Here is a 26,162-nt window from a genome sequence, read left to right on the forward strand (position 1 = left end):
ATAATAGCTTCCTTTTATTGTATATTTATAGTACCTCAGGAATTGTGCCAAATGCTTTATATGAAATTAAGCTCCTCTAAATCCTTACAGTTGTATGAAATAAGTATTGTTATTTACATTGATAGTTGTAGTATTTACCAATTCAGCAATAAATAAATGACAGAACTAGAATTTTGTACTTTGGTCTCTGCTTTTAAAATCACTTAATTGCTATACTCCTTCCCATGAAGTATATTTATTTCAGTTTATGTTTTAAGATTTCTAAATTTATATTAAATGCCCTAAATCTTATCTCATTTTTAATGTGTGGTTATGAATATGAAGCTTACTGTGTAAATTTATGCTCCTGAAATATAATGTAGTTGTATATCCTGTGCATTGCACTCTTATTAAAAATTCTGGTTTGACAAAAGTCAAAAAGGCAGGGTATACCAGTGATAAATTCCGGGTTGAAGGTGGTCTTCTATGGACTTTGACCTCAGAAAGGGAAAATTTGCCTAAGAAGTGAGACTCAAACCCAGACCATTGTAGCTATGTATTGGGTACAAGCTTTGCAATAAGGGACTGCAATAAGCTTTGCAATAGGGACTGGAAGATACAGTAAAATAAGATGAAGCTTTTTCTCTCTTATATTAAAAAAAAGTTGGTAGGAGTTCTTGGCAGGTAGACAGTGTAGCTTCATGAGGTCATCTAGTGTTCCAAGCTGGTAGGTCAGCTAAGACAGCTCTGCCATCCAGAAATAGAGACAGTAAATAGGTAATTACAACAGTAGTCTGTTAAATACCAGGATAGGGGATCTTCATTGGTAGTTTAGGGCTTTTTATTGAGAGGAAGAGAGAGAAATACACGGTGGGGATTTTCCCTCTTTGGCTACATCGTAGAGAGTAAATTGGAGGGGAGCAGAAGGAGAGGTTGGAGACTAATTTAAGTAGTTAAATATGGTAGCCCACGCTACAGTGATGGCAGTGTGGCCATGCTGGTGGTCTGACATAAGATATTTTGGTGGTAGAATAAATGGGACTTGGTGACTTCTAGATTTTTGGTTTAAGCATCTGGGTGAAAATACTTTAGTAGGTTGACATTAGAGAAATAAGCTTATTAGTTAATTCATCTACTGGCTTTCCTTTTTTGGAACAGTACCTTTTCCCTCCATTTTTTTCTTAACTTTGTAGCACTTTGTTGGTTTTTGAACTAGTGGCTAACAAACTTTTCCCTGGCTGGTTCTTCAGTGGAAAAATGGATCATGTCCTGCTGTAGGATTATGATGCTTATGAAGGTATTTTGTATTCCTCGGACTCTGAGAGGGAATCCAAAATCTGGAGAGTCAAAGAAATGCTTATGAATGTAAAGTTTTGGTACCAGACTAGAGGTAAGGAATGTAATTGGAAAGTAAGTGTCCGTTTCCTTTTTCCAGTTCTAGTTTTATTTCCTAGGGGTCACTTCTTAGAACATTATTTGTGTATCTTTGTATTAAGTCTCTTATTAATCTTACTTGAAAATCTTACTTTAGGGGCACCTGGGTGGTTCAGTGGATTAAGCCTCTGCCTTCAGCTTAGGTCATAATCTCAGGGTCCTGGGATCGAGCCCCACATTGGACTCTCTGCTCAGCAGGGAGCCTGCTTCCCCTTCTCTCTGCCTGCCTCTCTACCTATTTGTGATCTCTCTCTCTGTCAAATAAATAAGTACAATCTTAAAAAAAAAAAAGAAAAACTTACTTTATCTTACTTGATACTTTTATGTATGTATGAGAATATTATGGTATTCACTCTGATGGTGTATGTACTGTTTTGAACCTTATCTTTCTTTCTTTCTTTTTTTTAGGATTTTATTTATTTATTTGAGAGAGAGAGAGAATGAGAGGGGAGAGGTCAGGAAGAAGCAGACTCCTTGCCTAGCAGGGAGTGCATTGTGAGTCGCAATTCCTGGGCTCCAGGATCATGACTTGAGCCGAAGGTGCCCCTGAACCTTGTTTTTCTTCACATAGTAAATACCTTGGAGATCTTTGTATACAGCTCTGTCTTCTAGTTTTCTCCCCTTTAAGACAGTTAATGCTGAAGTAAACAGCTTCTATTATATGTGATTATAGTAAACCCAGATTTGCATCAGAGGCCTGTCATGAGTGAGCTCTGAAAGCTTAGATCTGTCAGACCTTGTGAAATCATTCAACTTACTTTTGTGTCTGTATGCAGGCTTTCTAACTTAATAAAAAATGGGTTATTTATTGATTTATTTATTTTAAATTTTATTTATTTATTTGTCAGAGAGAGAGAGAGGAGTCAGAGTGAGCACAGGCAGAGTGGCAGGCAGAGGCAGAGGGAGAAGCAGGCTCCCTGCCGAGCAAGGAGCCCGATGTGGGACTCGATCCCAGGACGCTGGGATCATGACCCGAGCCAAAGGGTCGGTTAACCAACTGAGCAGTCCCTTAACCAACTGAGCCATCCAGGTGTCCCGGGTTATTTATTTTTTATTAAAATTTTTTTTTTTCCATTTGAGTGTAGTTGATACAATGTTCTATTAGTTTCAGGTGTACAACATGGTGATTTGACAACTTTTTTTTTTTTTTTTTTTTTAAAGTAGGATCCATGCCCAGTGTGGAGCCCAATAGGGCTTGAACTCATTACCCTGAGATCAAGTTCTAAGCTAAGATCGAGTCAGATGCTTAACTGAGCCACCCAGGAACCCCTCAGTATCTTTATATGTTATTCTACGCTTTAGGTTCCCCCCAAAATTGAGCAGAAGGTGTAGAGATTACACATAGAGCCCATGCCCCCACAGATGAAAGATTTTAAAAGTTTCTGCCCAATGACTTGTGGAGAAATTGCTAGTGTGGCAGATATTTTTATATCTCAGAAAGTACCAGGATTATTAGAATTAATTATTAAGTATGACAAAGAAAAGTTATAGTTTTTCAAACTGGGACAAGACGACAGTGTTACTTGTAAGAGACAGGTAATCGCAGCAGCATGTCAGTAATTCACCAAATGTTTATTGAACTATAGATATTTGTGACACACTGTTTTAAGTGTTAAAGAGATAAAACACAATGCTTATACTAGTGATAGAGATAGTCCTGTCTTACAGATGAGAAATCTGGGGACCAGAGAAGTTAAGGCATTTTTCTTAGATCACATTCAGTCTGTATGTGGCAGAGTTGAAATTTAAATCTAAGTTAGGCTGATTTAGAGCCCATTCTTTGTTTCTGTCCTTTTGGATGTAGGGAATGATTCTTGGTCTTGGCATATTGTCCATTAGGTTGTGGATAATAGCCCATTGTATTAAGGCATTTCTGTTACTGCAGTAGTCGTTATCAGCATAATACCCAGATGCACTATGCCTTTTCTGGAAGAACATGCTGATAAGTGTTAAAATACAAACCTAGTGAAAGACTGGGTTTTTAAAGCAAGCTGAAATGTCTCTGTTTCAGAACCAACCAAGTAAGGTGACATGGTAGTTTTGTTAAAGTATGTAAATAAATAAATTTTTATTTTTATTGAGTTCAACAGAGTTCAGATTAGTAAGCCAGTTTTACTTATGACCACTGTGGGTCCTGGGATCATCAGGGCTTGCTTTTCCAGTTGCTTGTCATCTGCGTAAAATACAAGCTTGCTGTGGCTTCCAAGAATGTGTGTGTGTACATGTCTGAAATGGCAGAGTTGGGACAGAGTGAAGTTGAGAAAGGAGCACTTCTGTTTGTTTGCTTATTAGATGAGCCTAAGTTCCTTATAGATGGGAATTGTTGAATTGCTGGAATGTAGCCATGGTTGCCTCTGTGCAGACCAGCCATCATTGAGTTAAATCTCCCTTAAAAAAATTGGCATTCCTAGTCTGCAGCAGCTATCAAGTTTACAGAATACTTAGGTTGACTTTCTTTAATCATATATTTATAGTAGAAGAGATAAAGGAATTGAAATGTAGTCATAATTTGCTTCTGTAGAAATTCCAGAGTCTTCAGTGAAACAAAAGAATAGGATTCTACCCGTAAAATGGTAGGACTGAATAGACAGAACCTTTTGCAAAAACAGGTTTTGTCATGGGCAGTAATTTCCCAAAGGCTCCTAGTCTCCCATGGTTCCGTTGCTAGGATTAAGCCTTTTTTCATTGCAGCATGGAGAAGCTTTTATTTGAATTAAATTCAGACCTCTTGGTATGTCACCTGACAGTCTTGTGGTTTCAGATGAATATGGTTCATTGCTATTATTAACCTGAGTTGGCAGTTGTGTGTAACTGGAGTTTTTAGGGATTTTGAAAAGTGGAACTGCGTAAGACAAATAGAGATGCTGTTAATATACAGTTTGTTGCTATGCTTCTTGCAGGAGCATAAGATTTGTATTGTTTCCCAGTGTTAGTTTTCATCACCTTCATGCTTCCATTTCAGTGAGATGACATTGATGGATAAGGCTTAAGAAGAAACAACTAGTACAGTAGCAGGTACATAGTGTAGACATTGCATGCAAATAATTATTGAATAAATGAACTTAAAATCTTCGTATTTGGTAAGATGTTATCTCAGGCCGTTTGATGCTAAGTAGAAGTGAAAATGTCTAGATAACTTGAAAGTAGGAGTAGAGGAAGAGAAATGACTTGTTGGTGTTTATCTACAAGTCAATGAAATTCAGGTGCTGAGGCACAAAAAATTGGTCAAATAGAAAAAAAAAGGGGGAATTATTTAGGTATTACCTTTAAGTGTGATAGTCCTTTAGTGTGTGGACATACAAACTAGCATTTAGCCTGGCACTTCTCAACTTTTTTTTTTTTTTTTTTTAACATTTTCGTACCCCTAAGGAGTCTTTTTTAGACATCTTTCTCCTTAATTGCCACCCCATCCAATGAAATTTTAATATCATAGATATACTTGTTATTTGCTTATGTAGTGGTCCTCTATAGGGCCATACCCATTGTAATATCTAATACTGTTTTGTCTACTTTGCCTTAACCCTCTTTGGAAGCCATCTTGCTGTCATTGAGAATGCATGATTTAGCCCTAATTTAACAGCCAGTAATGTGTTACAGGAATTTACATGGTCTTCTGAGTTGCAGTGTCAGTGTATTGAGGGAAGTATCTTTTCTAGCATGTTTAGTTTCTATTAGCATTCTTTGAAGGTGTCAGATAAAAAAACATGCAGAGCAGATAAGCTGACATAAACTATAAATAACATCTGTGTAGAGTTTTAAAATAGTTCTGGTTCTTCACTGAATAGTTTTCTTACTAATGTTTAATAAGCTGAACACAGTAGCTTAATATTAAGGGAAGATTTGCTGTAGTATATAGATAATTTTTGTGAATGGTGATGGTGTGCTTACCACTGTTAATGATTTGGCTTAGTTATGTTTTCAGTTAAATTTTGACAAAAAGAGGCAACCCGATGAAGTAGAAAGCCTGATGGATTAGATATCAGAAGATGAGGTTTTGGTATAATAAAGGATTATGCCATACTGTTTGAGTGATAAGTGGCCGTGAATACCAGTAGAAGATAGAGATGAGTGAAAGGAAGGGGAACGACCAGCCAGGCTAAGCAGAACAGTGACTTTTGGCAGGTCATTTTTCTGTTTTTTTTTCACTTCTTTCATTTGAAAAATGAATAAATTGAAGGTTACTATTACCATTTTAAATTGTTTGCCTGTTAAAGGAGTCACTTTGGGGTTATTTTTGTTGTTTAATATCATTTTCTCTTGGTATATTTCTTCCTCCTATTTTTTTTAAGGTTTTATTTATTTGAGAGAGAGAGAGAGAGAGACAGAGAGACAGAGACTACAAAAGCAGGGGAAGGGGTAGAGGGAGCGGGACAAGCAGACTTCCTGCTGTGGTGGATCCCAGGACCCCAACATAATTACCTAAGCCCAAAGCTTAAAAGGCCAAAAGCCACCCAGGCATGCCTCCTAGTATATTTGAAACAGAGTTAATTTGTCAGGCAACTTTTTGGTAACATCTCTTTAGTCAGTTTCAATTTAACATTTCTCTAAATTTCAGGGTTCACAACTCTTTTCCATAAAATAAAGACAATCAAAACCCCCTCCATTTCAGGGACATACTCTTCAGAAGGACAGATCTCTTCCCAGAAAACTTTTTTGACTAGCTTTTTTCCTTCTTTCCTTCCCTCCCCACCCTCCCTCTCTCCCTTTTCCTTTCCCTTCCCTTCCCTAGTTCCCTTCCTAAACAGTGACTGACTGTAAGGATTTCTCTTGTCAAACCAAATCAACTTCACTCTTTCTATTTAAATATAAAACTATGTTATTTCTGTCTCTGTTCTTATTAAGGCATATCCCACAGTCTGAGGCCTGCAGGTCTTGAGCCTTCTTCATGTCTCCAACTTTGCCTCCCTCATCTAAAAATGTCTCTGCTGCTTTTTCTGTACACCATTCAGAATTCCTTCCTTATGTTATCACTTTCTCCACAATTTCTCCACCTTTTTGCCTTCACAGGTCATAATTCCTCCTTTTGCCCTTTCAGGACAGGATGCTTTTTTCACACACTTTGCAACACTGGCTGTAGAAAGTTGGCCCTTACTGTTGCTTGGAAACTGTTCTTGTCCTCTTATGAAAACCTCTTCTGAGGCCTTTCCATAGAACGACACTTTGCTCTATTTTGTTGTTGGCATCCACTGCTGACCTTCTACCAGATGGCTCCCTAGTGTTCTTCAAGAACTTTGACACTTAGGTGATAGTGTTTCCTTCCAGATTACTTGTACCATCCTCTTGTGCAACCCACACATCTAACCTTCTGGCTTCACAGTACATTCTCTTGCTCTCCTCTACCTTGATCTGTTCTTGACTAGACCTTGAGCCTAACTATGAGCTGACTCTCTTCTCTTTCTGGGAGCCTCCTGTTTTGACCACAACTTCATATCCTTTGATCTTTCATATAAGCTTACTCTCTAGCCTCATTAAGACTATTGTTTGTTTGTTTTTTCTCTTCCTTTTTTCCTGTCACCTCCATCCTGACCATGTGTCCTGTGCTAATATTTCCAGACCTCCTTTCTGTGTTTCACTCTTAATACCCTTGCCCCTGTTTTTCCATTGCAGCTACTTAGAAAATATAAATACTTTTGCCTCTTCTATGCCTACGCTCCCTTGTGATAGGATAGAAAATTAGTCCTATCACAGATTTATGAGTTTTAGCTTAGCTGGCTTGAGAGTACTTTGGCTTATGCTTTCCTTAGGTTAGCACTTTTCCACATTTTCTTCAATGACTTTATCAGAACTTTCTCTCTCACAACCTATACCCGAGGTCAGGCCACACATTTCATATATTCTTAGGTACATGCATGATTTCTAGTTTTCATAAAAAACACAAATGATCAAGTGTAAATGCTGTTTCTTCTCTCCAACCTGAGAACCTGCAGTAGTAGAGAAAATTTGCAGTAGTTTTCATTTGTAGATCCTCTTTTTCCTGCCTCAGCAAGTGCATTTCAGAGTTCATTAGCCTTACCCAGAGTACTGTGTCCCAACTTGTCTGGGATCTTAGTCCAACAATTGTCTCTGGTTGCTTTTAGACAGTTTCTCTGATACTTTCCCATCAGTTTAGAAATACATACATTTAAGTACCCTTTTGGGGTTGGTAGGTAGATAAAATGAAAGAATATATATATAAATATGTGTGAAGATGTATCTGTATATTTCTGTCTGTATATATTTTTCTTTTTTCTTGAAGAAAATGCCTCTTGTAGCTTCTTCTACCTGTCTGGAGAGACCATAGACCTTGGTTGCCCAAGAAAATCTCAGTTTACTCCTGTGTGTTTAAGGTCCCCCTTTACTTGCAGAACTCTGCAATTTAATTGGTGAATTATATGGTCACATTATCCCTTTATCTCCCCTTTCACAGGTAAACCTTTCCAAATAGCACTACTTTACTCTCTCAGCTCTTTTCCCTTCATGCCTTTGCCATTGCTATGTGACTGCCCCCACCCTACCTCTCTCCTGAAATGGTTCTTGCAAGAGTACCAAGGTTCCCTAGATTGCCAGATCCCCTGGACACTTTTAGTCTTTATAAATTTTGGCCTTTGACACTGCACACAGTATTCCTTTCTTCAGCATTTTTTTTTTTTTTAAATCTTCCTTAACTTTTGAAATAACATTTTACCAAGGGTTTTCTCTTTTCTTTCTACTGGTCTGTCTTTACTTACCCTCCCTGGTTTCTCTGCTTCTTTTCTCTCCGTCCTTAAAATATTGCTGTGTCCTAAAATTCTAGTTTATTGGTCTTTCACTTTCTTTTCACTCTTCAATTAATATGTTCTCCCTAAATGATATCACTGCCAACTCTGTGTCAATAACTGTGTCTATAACTCTACTCTCAGTTTTTCCCCCTATCTTTCAGAACATTTTTTCATCAGTCTTTTTCACCTTTTCTGAAGCTGTGTTTCAGGCCCCTTCAACTCAGTCTGTTAATGCCCTTATCTCAAATTTGCTTTCCCCCTGTATTCTCCACATTAGTTAATGGTATTTATTTTCATGAGATTGGAAATGTGAGAGTCAGCCATTGTCTTCCCTCATTCCCCATCTATAGTCTCTCAGGTCCTATCTCTGTCTCCTAAATAATACCTTGCTCTGTCACTTTCTTTCTGTCTTTACTGCTGTTCTTTGGTTCAGTTTATTTTATTTTTAAAGATTTTATTTATGTATGTGACAGGGAGAGAGATAGCAAGAGAAGGAACACAAGCAGGGGGAGTGGAAGAAGGAGAAGCAGGCTCCCCGCAGAGCAGGGGGAGTGCATGCAGGACTCAAACCCAGGACCCTGGGATCATGACCTGAGCCGAAGGCAGAGGCTTTAACCCACTGAGCCACCCACGTGCCCCCGTATCATTTATTATTACTCTTTAGTGAGTCCTCACCGAACTCCCTGTGCAAACCTCCTGTCTAGATTGTAAGTGTGCCTTGGTGGTCATAGACAATATCACATTAGTAAATTGATTATTTTTCTGTTAGATTCAGTCTTCTCATTGTAGTCTTGTTTTCATGCTGAATAAGTGCTTTTTTTTTTTTTTAAGACTTTATTTATTTATTTGACAGAGACACAGCGAGAGAGGGAACATAAGCAGGGGGAGTGGGAGAGGGAGATGCAGGCTTCCCGCCGAGCAGGGAGCCTGACGCAGGGCTCGATTCCAGGACCCTGGGATTATGATCTGAGTTGAAGGCAAATGCTTAACAACTGAGCCGCCCAAGCATCCCTGAATAAATGCTTTGAAGTCAGCAAAAGAATATATAGATAAAGAATGTGATAACAGAAATATTCCCAGCAGCTGGCATTGTGCTTTGAATGTGGTAAATGTTTAATATATCTGTTTAAATGAGATGTCTGTAATGTAAATACATAGTTTGGTTACATATAGTGTTATTTTTTTTCCTGTAGTCTTCTTCTTTTTAATTTTTAAATTTATTTGTATTATTTTTAAATTCTCTCCTTTTTTAAAAGTTGAACAATTCACATAAAATGCACAGCCCTAAGTGTACAATTTGTTGAATTTTGAAAAATGTATACATACACCTGTTTCACTGGAACCTCAATGAAGATCTAGAATATTTCATTTACCCCACAAAGTTCCTTCATATACTTTTCTAATCCATTCCCCTCATCCTCCACATCTGGCCAACCACTGTTTTGATTTCTATCAGCCTGCATGAATTTTACCTGTTCTAGAACTACATATACATGAAATTACCAATAGGTATGCTTCTGTGTGAGGATTTTCTCACTCAACAGTATTTTATAGTTCATCTTTGTTACTGTGTTTTCAGTGGTTCATTCCTTGTTATTTTTTTTTTTTCATTCCTTGTTATTTTTAGGTGTATTTCATTGTAGGAGTGTATATAGTATTGTTTATCCATTCTCCCATTAATGGTCATTTAAGCTCATCCCATTTTTTTTTTCTATTATGAATAAAGCTGGAGAGGACATTTCTGTGAATATATATTTTTATTTCTGTTATGAAATGCCTTATGAGAATAATTTCTGGGCCATAGCTGCCAGATAATTTTACAGTATGGTTATATTCCTTTCAAACTCCTACCAGCAATGTATGAGAATTCCAAGAGCTTCATATTTTTACCATCAACTGGTGTTATTCTTTTATTTTTATTTATTTTTTTAATTTTTTTTTAAAGATTTTATTTATTCAACAGAGAGAGAGAGCACAAGTACGCAGAGAGGCAGGCAGAGAGAGAGGAGGAAGCAGGTTCCCCACTGTGCAGAGAGCCCGATGTGGGGCTCGATCCCAGGACCCTGAGATCATGACCTGAGCTGAAGGCAGAGGCTTAACCCACTGAGCCACCCAGGCACCCTGGTGTATTCTTTTAATTTTAGTTATTTTAGTGGTTGCAGGAGTGTTTTAGTTTGCATTTCTCTAATGACTGATAGTGATAGCATCTTTTCCATGTGCTTTCATTCATTCATCATTCATCATTCACATATATCCTTATGTGGAATGCTGCAGTCTTTTAATCCCATTTTAAAATTGTATTCTTTTATTGCCTTGTGGGAGTTCTCTGTACAGGCTGTTTACAAATCCTCTTGTCAGTTACCCACATTTCAAATAATTTCTTCTAGTTTATGGCTGGCCTTTTTTTTTTTTTTTTACTATCTCTTTTGAGATGCAGGTTTTAAATCTTGATGTAGTCAAATGTATCCGTTTTTTCTTTCATACTTGGTAACTTGGGTCTTGTTTAAGAAATCTTTGTGTACCACCAGGTTGCAGAGATTTCTACATTAATTTGTAGAAGCTTTATAGTTTAGCATTTACATACAGTCTTATTTTGAATTAACAGAGAATACTTGTGAGTTTGGGAGAAAAGTGTCCTAACTTTTTTATTATTGTTGAGATGTATTTCCCCTACTATAAAATTCACCCTTTTAAAGTGTGCAATTTAGCGGTTTTTCAGTATAGTCACAAAATTGTATAACCATCACCACAACCTAATTCCAGAGCATTTTATGACCTCTAAAAGAAACCCCATTAATATTGCTGTAAATGCTCTCTCTACTCCCCCTCCCCCTCTTGAGCAGCCACTAATTTACTTTCTGTTACAGTGATTTTGTTAATTCTGGATAGATCATATAAATGGGGTCATATGGTAATGTGGTCTTTTGTGTCTGGCTTTTTTCACTTAGTGTTACGTTGTCAGGGTTCATCCATACTGTAGTTTATATCCTTCTCATCATAGTCATATAATATTTTATGGCTTTATGACATTTTTATACCACTTCTTAAAATTTATTCTTCAGTTGATAGACATGCCTTTTTAGCTTTTTTTCCCCCCCCAGATTGTGGACTATGATAATTCAATTTATGTACTCATAAAATAATTTATTTCGTTCCTGTAGTGTTAACCTTTACTTGGGCTTATGTATTTTTACTTATTTAATGTGCTCAGATCCAGGAATTCAAAGATGAGTGAACTTTGGCTATAGGGAGCTTTTCTTTCTAGTGGAGGAAACTGTGTGTAAACAGATAAAGTACAGTGTGAAAATTACTATTAGATTTATAACCTAAAGTAAGTGTAATCTCAGAAGTCAGCAACTAACTGCTGGAAGAATTAGTAAAGCCTTCCATGGAGATGAGATTTAAAACAGATCTTTAAAAATGAATGGGAGAGGGGCGCCTGGGTGGCTCAGTGGGTTAAAGCCTTTGCCTTTGGCTCAGGTCATGATCCCAGGGTCCTGGGATCGAGCCCCACATCGGGCTTTCTGCTCAGCAGGGAGCCTGCTTCTTCCCCTCTCTCTTTCTCTCTGTCTGCCTCTCTGCCTACTTGTGATCTCTGACTGTCAAATAAATAAATAAAATCTTTAAAAAAAATGGGAGTTTTGCCAAGGTGATTGAGGGTATTTCAGGTAGAAGTAGTAGCTTGCACAAGGGCGTGGAACTGTGGAATTGGTGTGTCTTTGCACCTTTGAGAAGATGACTATGTTGATATTACGGGTAATGTGAAGTAAGCCTGGGAGATTATGAATATTTCTGCATCTGTACAGAGGAATTTAGCTGTTACTCTTTGTGTGTTGTGGAGATCCCAGGGGGTTGGATAAATGAGATGGCGGCCACTACTTATTCAAGGTCTTTTGGAATACCTCACATCCAGCAAAGCCTAAGTTTTCCTTGTTTTCAGAAAATTTTGCCTGTATAGTCACTTACAAAAATGAGTATACCTTGCTGATTCACACACCGTCCTCTTAACTACCACATCTGTCACAGCTTATTGATTCTCTATTTCGGTTTCTTTAGTTCATCAGCTGCTTACCTGAAATTATCATGTCTGTCTATTTCTTTACTTTAGTACTACTGTTTCTTGCTTCCAAAGCAGGTTTTTACTTACCTCGCCCTAACCAGTACTTCCTACATGGTAGGCACTATCTTTATTGAATGAATGAAAGAGGGAGCTATTCTGCCTCTAAATAAAATCTTACTTCTCTGCCTTCCCACTATAGCTCTTGATGTTATTTCAGCACTTTGACCCCCCCATTGTCTTCCCATCTGTTAGCTTCCCCCTCCACACTTTATCTGAATAGTGTAGATTCTCCTGTCCTTTGTTCCACCTATATTTTTGTCTTTTGCTCTATTTCCAAGGCTCCCCTTTGCTTTTGTCTTATTTCCCTATCAAACTCCTTACATTGGCTCTGTCTCTTCCAAATTGAAGAGGAGTGTTTGCTAGAGAAAATGACCCAACTGTGTAGTTTTGGCTGGTACATATTCATAGTCTTAAACATGTAGACTTCCAGCATTGCCAAGAAACCTTATGTTTCCTTGTCAGCGTATATTTTCCCCATATCACTGTTCTCATTTTCACTCTCTGCTTTCCCACATTTCACAGCCTTTCCTTTATTTCTCTTCATCTACTTTCCAAAGAAAATAGAGCTCTTAGCATGAATTTTCTTAGCATTTTACCTTAATATCTACAGTTCTTTCTGTATCCGTGTCCTTCTTTGCCTCTTTCTATCCTAGTGCAGGAATTACCCTTTCTTCTCTTTGAAATTAATCCTTTCACCTGTACTTTATACCTATCCAATTCCACTTCTTCAGAGCCTGTGCTTTGTCAGTCACCATCTCCCTTCTCCTTCATAATCTTTGTCATCGTTATGTAAATATGTTCAGATGGTCTTTTTTAATAGCAAAATAGCTGTCACTCCATGATTCCTTTTCTTTCTTTCTTTCCTTGACACTTGTCTCAAATTCACTATTTCTCTCTTCTTTTCTCTGCAGTCTGACCTGTTGTACTTTTTATTCCTTAGAAGTGTCCTTGCCATGGTCACCAGTGATTTCTTTGAAATCATAGAAGCTAGTGGATGCTTTCAGTGACTGCCATGGTATTTCTTCCTCTCTAAAATGCTCTTCTTTCTAGTTTCCTTAAGACCTCTTTGATTTTCATTTTCTGTTGGTGTGTTCTTTTATAGTTTCCTTCACACAACAGTTAGCTACAGTTTAGTAAATCACTTCCTGACACAGACATTTACTAAGGATTAGACAGGAGACAACTAAAATTCTAATTACTCTCAAGAATTTGGAATGAAGGGGCGCCTGGGTGGCTCAGTGGGTTAAGCCGCTGCCTTCGGCTCAGGTCATGATCTCAGGGTCCTGGGATCGAGTCCCGCATCAGGCTCTCTGCTCAGCAGGGAGCCTGCTTCCCTTTCTCTCTCTGCCTGCCTCTCCGTCTACTTGTGATTTCTCTCTGTCAAATAAATAAATAAAATCTTAAAAAAAAAAAAAAGAATTTGGAATGAAGATGTTTTATGTTGCGAATTAGGGTCACTTACGATGCAGTGATGAAGTTAAAGTTAAGATTCTCTTAAGGAGAGGCGTCTGGTTGGCTCAGTGGGTTAAGCCACTGCCTTCGGCTCAGGTCATTGTCTCAGGGTCCCGGGATCGAGCCCCACATGAGGCTTTCTGCTCCGTGGGGAGTCTGCTTTCCTCTCTCTCTCTGCCTACTTATGATCTCTCTCTCTCTCTCTGTCAAATAAATAGATAAAATCTTAAAAAAAAAAAAAAGATTCTCTTAAGTAGGTGGAGGAACCCAACCAAGAGTTGTAACTGATGGATTGTGAGTAATTGACCATTTAGCCTGATATAACTAACAGCAAAGAGCTCCTGGAATGGCTGTTCTCCTATTTTAACACCTGTTACATCAGTTGTAGTGTGCTCAGCTCACTAGGTTAGTGTCTTCACCATACAGTTCTTTGTTTTCTCTTTCTCTCCCTGATCGTAGTCACTTCATTAATTTTTTTTATTGTGACAAAGAATGCCTAAGTAAAAATACGTAAAACAAATTCAGTGGCTTGTTTTGACTTCCGAAGTGAGTATTGAGGTTAAGCATTGTCCAGGCTACAAATAGAACATAGTCAGAGCCCTGGTCTACCTCTTGTGTTCCTTCTTGATTTTGCCGTCATCATCCCCAACATTATCCCGAGAGGTAACCACTCTTCAGACTTTTGAAACCATTTTTTGTTCCTTTGTTTTCCTTATAGCTTTAAAAACTAAATATATATCTCAGCCTTAAACGTTACCTGGTTTAAACTTTTGTATAAGTGGAAAAATATAGTAACTCTGGGTGCGTATGCGTCTTGTGTATGTGAGAGTATATCGTTGTCAGATTTCTTTTGGTCAGGGTCAGTCTGTATTTTTGTGTATAGTTGAAGTTCATTCATTATATTTGTTACGTCTGAATATATATATTTGTAGTCTGAATATACCATAACATGTTTATCCATTCTACTGTTGATGAACCATTTGTATTGTGTCTGTAACAGTACTTCTGTGAAGATTCTGATACAATGGAATGGAATGGATAACTTAAAAAATATATTAAAATATATTTTAAAATATTAATATATATAATTAAATATATTAAAAATACAACTTAAAAATCAGCTATATTAGATTTTGTCTATTTATTATATAGATTTAAAAAACTATTCTCTAAGAAGAGTGAGCCAGTTTTTACTCACACCAGCTTTATGTGAGAATTTCCACTGCATTTAGTCATTCATCACTTTTTTCTTTTACTTGTTTTTGTTTTATAAATACTTTAGCTGCTATAATTTAATCTGAAAGCTGTTTCTTTTTTATGTTTCTATATAAAGAATCAAAACTGTCTAAAAATATGGATTAATATTATTCCATCTGGGTTCATGCCATGAAGCAATGTGTATTTTCATTGTATTAACTATAGTCACATATTTTTATTAGGTTAACCATTTTTAGATTCAAATGGGTTGACTATATTGTGTACACTTGCTACAACTTTTATTTTTACTTTTTAACTTGTCATTGCTATATGAATTTTTAGTCCTAAATGGTGATATTTTATAAAAAGTACTTCCGTATATTCTTTAGCAGTAATACAACTTAGGGTTTTATTTTATTAGGTTTTATTTCTAGGAATTTATGTAGAATATTTACTAGAGTAACTAATGGGCCTTTATTTTTCTTTAAAGTTGGCCTTTGCCAGAGTTTGATCCAAGTCAAATTCGACTGATTGTATATCAAGACTGTGAAAGACGGGGAAGAAATGTCTTGTTTGACTCCAGTGTTAAGAGAAAAAACGAGGACATATCAGTATCGGTGAGCATCATTATTGACTGGTTGAAATTTAATGTCAGATATTTTAATGCAAGAAAGTATGAGTAAAATTTCAATTATGGCACACTTGTTCAGTACAAAACATCTTTATCATGTTTGTAAAATTTAGAGCCTTGATTTTGAATATTTCTTAAAGGAAAAATACTTGTTTTATTTGTTATCTTTCTAGCACCAGGGAGCATTTTAGTTTCATATTTATTTTCCCACATAATTGTATTGTGAGATATTACTGGAAGTCCAGGAATTCTTATAGAGGATATGGTCCAAACCTGTCATCTCACAGTTCTACAAAGTGTGACCCGGAGAGATGAAATTATTTGTCTGAAGGAGCAAAGCAAGTTAAATCTTTTGCCCTTAGTCCCCCTGCTCTACAGTGTAAAAAGAGCCTCTATTTTGTTAACTCTCAGTGTCGTATTTTGAAATATATTATGACTAGTTTAGCAGTAGTACATGGACATTAACTTGGTTGTCCAAGGAAATGTTAAACCTTAAAAATAGACATGCCAGTTATTTTGCCAGCCAAAGATGGGTTTATTTGGGAATTAAAAAACCTATAGTCCTGGTCAGACAAAGTAAGGCAAAACAAAATCATAGACAAGTCAGAAAGAAAGAGCAAAGGAGAGATGTGCTTTTTTTAAGGAGAAAAAGGGTAAGTTGGGTAGGCTGGTAGGAACTAAAAGTTCATTGGCGTAAACTGAGGAGTTTGAAGTATCTTGGCTTCTCATTGGTAGAGCTGCTGAAGGCGAGGGTACATGGGGGAATAAAAAAGCATCTGTTCTTCAGCCAAACTAGTAGAGTAGTATCTACATGCAAGTTCAAGTCCTTGTAAGGTCAAGTCTGTCTCTTCCTGTTGGGTCTGCTATTAGCTGCAAGTGGTAGGGCATGAGAGCTAACTCCTGCAGAACCTCCAGACTCCATTTTAGTTAGGTTTCCCTTTACTAACTTTCACAAAAACCCATGTGACTGTCATTATCTTTGCTGCTGCTACTTATTAAATTTTCTGGCATAAAGACTCATTCCCCTAGATCTCTAATTTGGAAATTGAAGCTTGGAATAGTGATTTCTCCCTTTCACTAAATTAATAATTTTCACTAACATTTTGGTAAACAACTGAAAACAGAATACTTTGGGAGAGCTGTTCCCACCAATAGAATTGTCTGTTAAAGCCAACAAGTATTTATTTTTTGAGACTTTAGGAGTTTATATTTGAGGTTTTGTGTTCTTAAACAATTTTGATATATTGGGCATAGACTGTTGTTTGTAACTGCATCCTCAGCATCCACTACAGTGGTATATAATAGGAACTTGACTAATTTTTGAGTTAATTTGATTGCCAAGTTTTATAATGTTCCTTCTGATTACTAACACATTGCTCGGTTTTCTGGAGATGGTACTTTGTTTAGATTTCTTAGCCATTCTTTGGATATTTTTTTTCACTCTTTTATCAAAAAGCAGAATGTTCTTGGGGTGCCTGGGTGGCTCAGTGGGTTAAAGCCTCTGCCTTTGGCTCGGATCATGATCCCGGGGTCCTGGGATCGAGTCCCACATCGGGCTCTCTGCTCACCAGGGAGCCTGCTTCCCTTCCTCTCTCTCTCTGCCTGCCTCTCTGCCTACTTGTGATCTCTGTCAAATACATAAATAAATAAAATCTTAAAAAAAAAAAAGGGCAGAATGTTCTTAAAGTGTTGTTACAAGGCACTTGGAGACTTAGCTGTCTCTGTCCTCTTGGTGCCTACAATAGGGTACCCTTCTAGGGGAGTTAGACATTGAACAAAAAAGTACACCAATAAATAATACCAAATTATGATTAAATGCTATGAATGAAGCACACAGAATGCTTATGAGATTCCATAGGAAGGAGCCCAGTTTTCTTCAGTTTGGATGAAGGGATATTAAGGAAGTTTTCATTGAGGAAGTGAAATTCAAGCTGAGCTCTGAAGAAGCAGAAAGAATGGAATAGGGGATGAGTATTCCTGGTAGCAGGACCTGCATATGTAGTCTTCAAAGTGACTTAGAAGCTTGGTGAACTGAAACAACTAGAAGAACACCAGTCTGATGGACTGATAGTAGTATAAAAGTAGCTAGAGATGCAGTTGGAGAGAGAGAGAGCGAGCAGGAGTCAGAATTAGAGCCTTATCGGTCTCTGGGTTAAAAGTTTAGATTATATCTTAAATACAGAAGGAAGCTACTGAAGGGATCTTTTTACATTTCAAAAAATCAGTTTGGTAGAGAGCCCAGGAATAAACCCATGCATATACGATCAGTTATTCTATATAATGGAGAAAGGATAGTCTCTTCCAATAAATGTTGGGAAAACTGGACAGTCACATATAAAAGAATGAAATTAGACCACTGTCTTAACACCATACACAAAAACTGACTCTAAATTAATTAAAGACTTGAGCATAAGACCTGAAAGCATAAAATTCCTAGAAGAAAACATGGTTTGTAACTATTCGTGGGAGAAAGTATTTACTAAGCACATATCCAATAAGGGTTTAATATCCAAAACATATAAAGAACTCAGTAGGAGCAGTGCTTGGGTGGCTCAGTTGGTTAAGCCGCTGCCTTTGGCTCAGGTCATGATCCCAGGGTCCCTGCTCAGTAGGGGTCTGCTGTTCCCTCTGCCTCTGCCCCTGTGCATGGTCTCTCTCATTTTCTCTTTCTCTCAAATAAATAAATAAATATTTTAAAAAACTCAATAGCAAAACAAAACAAAAAAGTGCAATTAAAAAATGGACAGAACAGGGGCTCCTGGGTGGCTCAGTGGGTTAAGCCTCTGTCTTCAGCTCAGGTCATGATCCCAGGGTCCTGGGGTCGAGCTCCACATCAGGCTCTCTGCTCAGCGGGGAGCTTGCTTCCTCCGCTCTCTCTGCCTGCCTCTCTGCCTACTTGTAATCTCTGTCTGTTAAATAAATAAATAAAATCTTTAAAAAAAATGGACAGAAGATTTTGTATAGACATTTTTCCAAAAAAGACATACGAGTAGCCAATAGTACATGAAAAAATGCTCAACATCACCAGTCATCAGGGAAATGCCAATCAAAACCACAATGAGATATCACCACACACCTGCCAGAATGGCTATTATTAAAAAGACAAGAAATAACAAGTGTTGTTGAGGGTATAGTGAAAAGGAATCCTTGTGCCTGGTTTTTGGGAATATAAATTTATGCAGTCACTATGGAAAACAGTATGGGGGATCTTCAAAAATTAAAAACAGAACTACCGTGTGATCCAGCAGTTCCATTTTTAGATATTTATCCGCAGAAAATGAAAACACTTGAAAAGATAAATGCAATCCCCATGTTTATTGCAGCATTATTTACAATAGTCAAGACATGAAAGCAACCAGTTCTATCAGTGGATGAATGGATAAAGAAAATGTGTGTGTGTATACAATCAAGTAGTCTTCAGCCATAAAAAGGAAGGAACTCTTGCCATTTGTAACAACATGGATAAAACTTGAAGGCATTAGGCTAAGTGGAATAACTCATAGAAAGATGAATACTTAATGATCTGACTTATATGTGGAATCCAAAAACAGTTAAAGTCATAGCTATGGCTGATAGGTGGTGGTTGCCAAAGGGAGAGGCTGGGAAGTAAGCAAAATAGGTGAAATGTGTCAAAAGGTACAAACTCTCAGTTTTAAAATAAGTCATGGGGATGTAATGTACAGAATGGTGATTATAATTTAAAATGCTATATTGTATATTTGAAAGTTGCTGAAAGAGTAAAAGTTATCACAAGAAAAAATATGTAACTGTATAGTGATAGATGTTAACTAGATTTATTATGGAGGTCATTTTGCAGCATATAAAAACATCAAATCAGGGGTGCCTGGGTGGCTCAGTTGGTTAGGCGACTGCCTTCCGCTCAGGTCATGGTCCTGGAGTCCCCGGATCGAGTCCCACATCGGGCTCCCAGCTCCATCGGGAGTCTGCTTGTCCCTCTGACCTCCCCTCTCATGCTCTCTCTCTCTCAAATAAATAAATAAAAATCTTTAAAAAAACAAAAACAAAAACATCAAATCATTATGTTGTAATCCTGAAACTAATATATATCTCAGTTTTAAAGATACAGGGGGGAAAACCACTTTTGCTGCTATATGAAGAATGGCTGGATTTGGGGGATAAGGGGGAAGGAAGTGTTTGCTGAATACAGCACTTAACTTTGATTAGCTGAATGATGAGGTAGCCACACAATCACAGAATTGTGGATGGTTAAGTAGACAGTTGAAATCTAAGGCTACAAATGTAATGAGCATATCTTCTTTGCATTTAGACTGATGATAGCTCAGCAGAACTACACTGAAGCTGAGGTTGATATTGATTGATAAATACTGCTTTTTTTTGAAATATTTATTTATTGTGTGTTTTTTCAGCATTTTTACTTTTTTAAAAACGATTTTATTTAAGAGAGTATGTGAGAGAGAAAGAGAACATAAGCAGGGGGGACAGGCAAGGGAGAGGGAGAAACAGACTCCCCACTGAGAAGGGAGCCTGATTTGGGGCTCAATTCCAGGACCTTGAGGCCATGACCTTAGCCAAAGGCAGATGCTTAACCCACTGAGCCACCCAGGTGCCCCTCAGCATTCTTACTTTTTATTTTAAACAACCTTGTGAGTCTTGACTCATACTATTTCTTGAACCCTTCCTCCCCACCTTTTCTGGAATGATGCTTCATTAGTCACATTGGTCTTCCCTCTTGCTGATGTCTTCCTTTTTCCCTTTCAGTTAGCTTTTTTTTTCTTTGTCTGTAGACCTTCACACAGCCTCTTTTCCCAACACCAATGAAGTGATTATACTTTTACTTTCTCTTTCTTATGTGTTTTGTCTTTTTCTGTCTCTGACTCTGTTCTTCTCACTCTTCCTTCTCAGCATCTGTTGTTACCTTTCGGTCTGTCTGCTTCACTATCTCTCAGGCTATCTGACTGTTCTGTCTCTTGTTCTCTCCTTAATGTCTCTGCTTGGTCTTCTCCATTTCTCTTAGTCTTTTCTCTGACTCTCTGTGTTTCAGCATTAATCTGTCTTCTGGCTCTAATCTCGTTATCACCCACTCATTCCTCAGTCCTCTGAAATTTTCCTGTAAGTCTACTACTTTTTTTTAAAGAATTGTTCTGTAGGGGCACCTAGGTGGCTCAGTCATTAAGCGTCTGCCTTCAGCTTGGGAATCATGACTCTGGGGCCCTAGGATCAAGCCACATGTCAGGCTCCCTGCTCCACAAGAAGCCTGTTCTCCCTCTCCCACTCCCCCTGCTTTTGTTCCCTCTCTCGCTGTGTCTCTCTCTGACAAAAAAATAAAATAAATAAAATCTTAAAACAAAAAATGTTCTCTAGATTCATTGGTAACTAGAAATCAAACAGTGTTGAATACCTTCAGTCTTTTTTATATGTCCTCATCCTTGTGTGCCATCTCCCTAGATGAAGATTTATTTGCTTTCAAGGTTTGTTTTATCAGAATTTTAGGAATCTTTTTTGATTCTTCTATTCCTTTTCTCCTGTATCAGAATTCTCATAATCCTTGGTTCATAGTCTTTCATAGACTTCTATAGCATAGCTGTTTTTTATGTGCTTTCATTATTAGATTGGAAAAAAAGACAAAGTAAAAAATTTGTCTGTTACTCACCTTAGTTTTCTAAACTCCACAGTGCCTCAGCATGTGGCACTGTGCAGTTCAGAAAACTAAGGTGGATATACTTTCATCAGTTTCAGTTAGGAAGGGTATTATCAAAATCCTGTAAATACTTCTATGAAGACGTCATATATTCCTTTTGAACACAGTGAATCACATTGAAATACTCATGTTTCTTCCAAATTGCAAGCTGTTTGAATCTGTAAGTGATTTTTTAAAAATCTCCTTTACTATTAAAATAATCTTGGAAAATCAGATCATGTGGGTTTTGTATAGGCAAAGAAGGACCGTGTGATGTAAATGATAATTTTTTTACTTTTTACACAATATTTTGAGTTTGTGCATAATAAGATAGTTTAGACTTAGCAGTTTATTGGACAAAGGTAAATCATTTCACCTTTGTCTTTGCAGAGCAACATTCTATTTTGATGTGATAAATATTGAAGTCATTTTTGTGTCCTTGCTCTTAGTTTAAAATAATCTTACCAGAGAAAATAAGGATTATAAATATGAATTTGGCCATGTATTTCACCAAAAATTTTATTGAGAAATGTTTTATCCTAAAGTTGAGAAAGTAATATCATAAATTATAAATGGAGAACTAAGGTTTATAATAAGTCATAGCAGATGGCTTCACTCTGTTCCTCTTATCAAAAAGAAATTAACATTTTCTAATTTGAAAACAGCTGTAAGAGTCTTAGACAGTTTAATAGTAGCCTGAATCTGAATTTTAGGAATATGTTCGAAAACAATTTTTATTTGAAAGTATATTTCATTTCAAGGTACATCAGCGTTAAGAAATGACCATTGTAAAAATACTTAATGAGATCTATTTAAATAAGACAGATGAAAGATAATTTTCTTTATAAAGAGGATAGATGATAATAATTCACTTTATTGAGTATTTTAAAATCTGGGATGGGAGGGGGAAGGTTGGTAGTATTTTCACTGTGGCACACTGATTCATAATCTGGGTTCTGTTGAACCAAAGAATTCTCTACGAAGAGCATGATAGTACCTTATAAGGATAAAGAGATCCTTTCTGTATTTCCTTGCAAGGAAAATACTGTATATTTAGAGTATATTTAATGGGTTTGGGGACGAAATGAGGAGCTCTGTGTTTTACATTTTAACTTCTATGACTGGTGAATTACATGAATGCTTAGATTTTGTGTCAGAAATTACTGGGTATTACGTACAACTAATGAATCACTGAACACTACATCAAAAACTAATAATGTACTGTATGTTGGCTAATTGAACTTAAGAAGAAAGGAAGTACTTTGCGTGCCTAAATATTGTCCTATAATGCTAAAATAAAATTATATTGATCACTGTATAGCTTTTCAGAGCATGTATATTCCAGCTCTATTATATTAATGAAAAATGACTGCTGAACTGTAAAACCTGATTAAATTGAATACATTCAGTGATTTTAATAAAGTAACTTCCCCTGTTTGTAAAAATGTATTTTTTTATTTTTTTACATTCAGTCCTGAGACCTTATTCATTTTATAGCTGAAATGTAAAAATTACTGAGATGTCGTTTCTTTGAAGAATGATGTTAGTCAAATGTGTACTGTGTGATTCGATCACCTAATAGTATCCTTATCTTGGGCATTGTTTTTGTTTTCATGATAATGTAATGCTATTTCATGGGCTCTCAGTGAAGTTATATGGTCATTTTCATGCTTCAGCCTTCATTCATTACACACAAGTACAAACTTGTATATCAGTTGTATATAGAATTTTGTACACTATGAAGCATTGTACAAGTGCTAATTGTTGAGTCTTAATTACGATATCAAATTTGGAACATTGGATTTTGGTAATTGGACCTGTGTTTAAGTTAATATACAGGAATCAGTAAGCTCCATATATACTTATAGCTTCCAATTAGACAATATGAAGAAAGCTAGGACTCCATTTGAAACAGCAATTTAAAAAAACTATGCTTTCAGAACTTTAAAAGTCTCCAAAAGTACATATTTCTTCTTTTTTTTTTTTTCAAAAGTGCATAAAATCTTACTTGCACAAAGGGAAAGGCAAATATATTCTTGGGTAATATTCCCTGTCCTAATGTCCATTCTTTCAAAGTTGCTCTGTAAAATAATACAATCCCAATACAAAATGGCACTCTTATTATTTTGTTTTTGGTAAAGGGCAGTATGTGGAACTAGATAGCAGAATCTGGAGTTCAGATGGAAGAAAGTGAACAGTAAGTGGTTGAAAAACTGAAAAAAGACAGTGGGGACGAAGCTAGCCCTACCAGATTTGCAAAAATACTGTGAAATTTCAATAATTAAAACAGTGTGTTACTGGCACATAAAAAGAAAAGGGGAGTAAAATAAAGAATCAAAAGATCTACATCCACACAGGAATTTATGTATGATCAAGATACAAAGACTAGTAAATGGTGCTGAGTCATTAGACAATTATTTAAAGACAAATTTGCATTTATATCTCAAGTATATTAGACATATTAATGTAAAAAACTAAAGCTACAACTTTACATAAGAAAACATGAATGAGTTCCTTTATATTTGTGGAGAAGATCTTTCTAGTTACGATTTAAAATCCAAGAGCCAGGGGCGCCTGGGTGGCTCAGTGGGTTAAAGCCTCTGCCTTCGGCTCGGGTCATGATCCCAGGGTTCTGGGATCGAGCCCCGCATCGGGCTCTCTGTTCTGCAGGGAGCCTGCTTCCTCCTCTCTCTCTCTCTCTGCCTGCTTCTCTGCCTACTTGTGATCTCTGTCTGTCAAATAAATAAAATCTTAAAAAAAAAAAAAAATCCAAGAGCCATAAAGTAAATTTGACAGTCAAACCAAACAAAAATCCAACATAAAACCCCTAACAAACTCTTGTGGTAAACAAAATAAAAACAAAGGAACAAGGAAACAAAAACACCACCATAAGGAAAGTTTAAAATAATACCCTGGAAAAATGTTTTTACAGTGTATAAGCCCCAAGTGGTAATCTTTCTATATAAAGAGTTCTTAGAATCTAGATAGAAGAACCACTTAGAAAACGGGGTGAAGGACAGGGCAGAGAGTTCACATACAGAGGCCATTACACATTTAATAGGATTCATATTCTCATTTTTAATAAAGGAAATGAAAATGAAAATGAAAACTATACTGAGATTTTAGTTCTTTCCTTTTAGACTGGCAAAAATTCAAATTTTAATGGTAGTAGTAATGCTTGTAGTATCCATGGAGGTTAATTTGCAATGACTACCAAAATTGTATCTATTTTTGTAGTTTTTGTTTGTTGTTTTATTTACATCTGATTTATTCCCTACTACACACAAAGGATTTAAATTGCCTTACAAAACCTATAAAATATAAGAAGAGTAAATTTTAAATAGGTGAGAAAAGGAAGTCGAAGAGTACTTGAGATGAACCTTAGTTGTTTTATTTTTGAGTTTATTTATTTTAGAGAGTGTACATGCACACGAGAGAGTACAGGTTGGGGGGCAGTGCAGAGTGAGAGGAAGAGAATCCCAGGCCGACTCCCCCCAAATGCAGTGCTCACTGAGGGGCTCTATCTCACAACCTGTAAGATCACGACCTGAGCTGAAACCAAGAGTCAGATGCTAAATTGACTGAATCACCAAGTCCCCTTACTGTTTTTGTGTTATCATGATAACATCAGATAATTAATGTTTATGGTGGGAGAAACTCAGTGATTCAAAGAGGATGAAGAAACAGTTCCTAAAACAGTAATCTCTTTTTTATGAAGATAAGATACTGTACAATAGTCCCAACTTTTTCCCCCCAGCATTACTGAAATACAGTAGACCTATAACACTGTGTGAATGAATTTAAGGTATACAGTGTAGTTATTTTACCTATGTATATATGAAAAAAGGACTAACATAATAAGGTTAGTGATCACATCTGTCACATCACAAAGTTAATTTTTTTGTGTGTGTGTGATGAGAACCTTTATTTATTTTAGAGAGACAGAGATTTAGAGAGCAGGGAGGGGTGGTGGGCAGAAGGAGAGGGAGAAAGAGAATCTGAGGAGGCTGACTCAGGACTTGATCCCACAACCAATAAGATCATGACCTGAGCTGAAATCAAGGGTCTAGTGCTTAACCACCTGAGCTACCCAGGTACCCCTGTGATGAGAACATTTAAGATCTAGCCTCTTGACAGCTTTTGTGCTGTTAACTAGTCACCATGCTAAACATTACATCCTTCGAACTTACTCCTCCTACAGTTAGAAGTTGGTACAGAGTTCCAACTTCGAATCTATGCATACTTTGGTGATAATAATACTGGCCGTAAAGGATTATTGTGCAGGAAAAGAAGGCAATGTGTGTAGACCTTAATGTAGCACCAGCCAAATTGTAGGTTCTTAGGCAGTATCATTGCCTTTATTTTAAAATTTAGTTCTGTTCACAGAAAAATAAAGCTAACTAAAATTCTCAGGTCATGAGAATGAATAGTTTAGAGTTGAAAGAAATCCTAACAATGGTCCCATCCAATGAATCTTCTTTGTTATGACAGAGACCTGGGGCACTTGTTAAAAATACGATTCTGGATCCCTATCCTTAGAGGTTCTTTTTTTTAAATTTTATTTTAATTCCAATATAGTTAACATACAGTGTTGTATTAGTTTCAAGTGTACAAAATAGTTACTCAACAATTTTACACATTACTCAGTCCTCATCGTGATAAATATACTTTTAATCCCCTTTATCTGTTTCATCCAAACCCCCTGAATTCCCTTCTGGTGACCCTCAGTTCTATAGTTTAGAGTCTGGTTTTGGTTTGTCTTTTTTTGTAATTTTCTTTTTTTCTGTATTCTTTTTTTTTTCCTTAATTTCCCCACATCAGTGAAATCATATGGTATTTTATCTTTATCTGATTTATTTCACTTAGCATTATACTCTCTAGATCCATCTATGTTGTTGCAAATGGCAAGATTTCATTCTTTTTTATGGCTGAGTAATACTGCATCTCTCTCTC

General features: G+C 36.7%; 1 protein-coding gene across 3 annotated transcripts in view; it reads left to right on the forward strand.

Moving 5' to 3' along the window:
• The window catches only part of FNIP1 (folliculin interacting protein 1), a 145,968-nt gene that overhangs the window by 37,380 nt on the left and 82,426 nt on the right, over positions 1-26,162 (forward strand). For all 3 annotated transcript variants that reach the window (XM_032336815.1, XM_032336812.1, XM_032336814.1), the window contains exon 2: positions 15,410-15,536. In XM_032336815.1, the coding sequence (XP_032192706.1) occupies positions 15,410-15,536 (127 nt within the window). The remainder of the gene's footprint in view (positions 1-15,409; positions 15,537-26,162) is intronic.

The sequence above is a fragment of the Mustela erminea genome, chromosome 3 (assembly GCF_009829155.1).
Source record: "Mustela erminea isolate mMusErm1 chromosome 3, mMusErm1.Pri, whole genome shotgun sequence".
In the NCBI taxonomy this organism is placed as follows: Eukaryota; Metazoa; Chordata; class Mammalia; order Carnivora; family Mustelidae; genus Mustela; species Mustela erminea.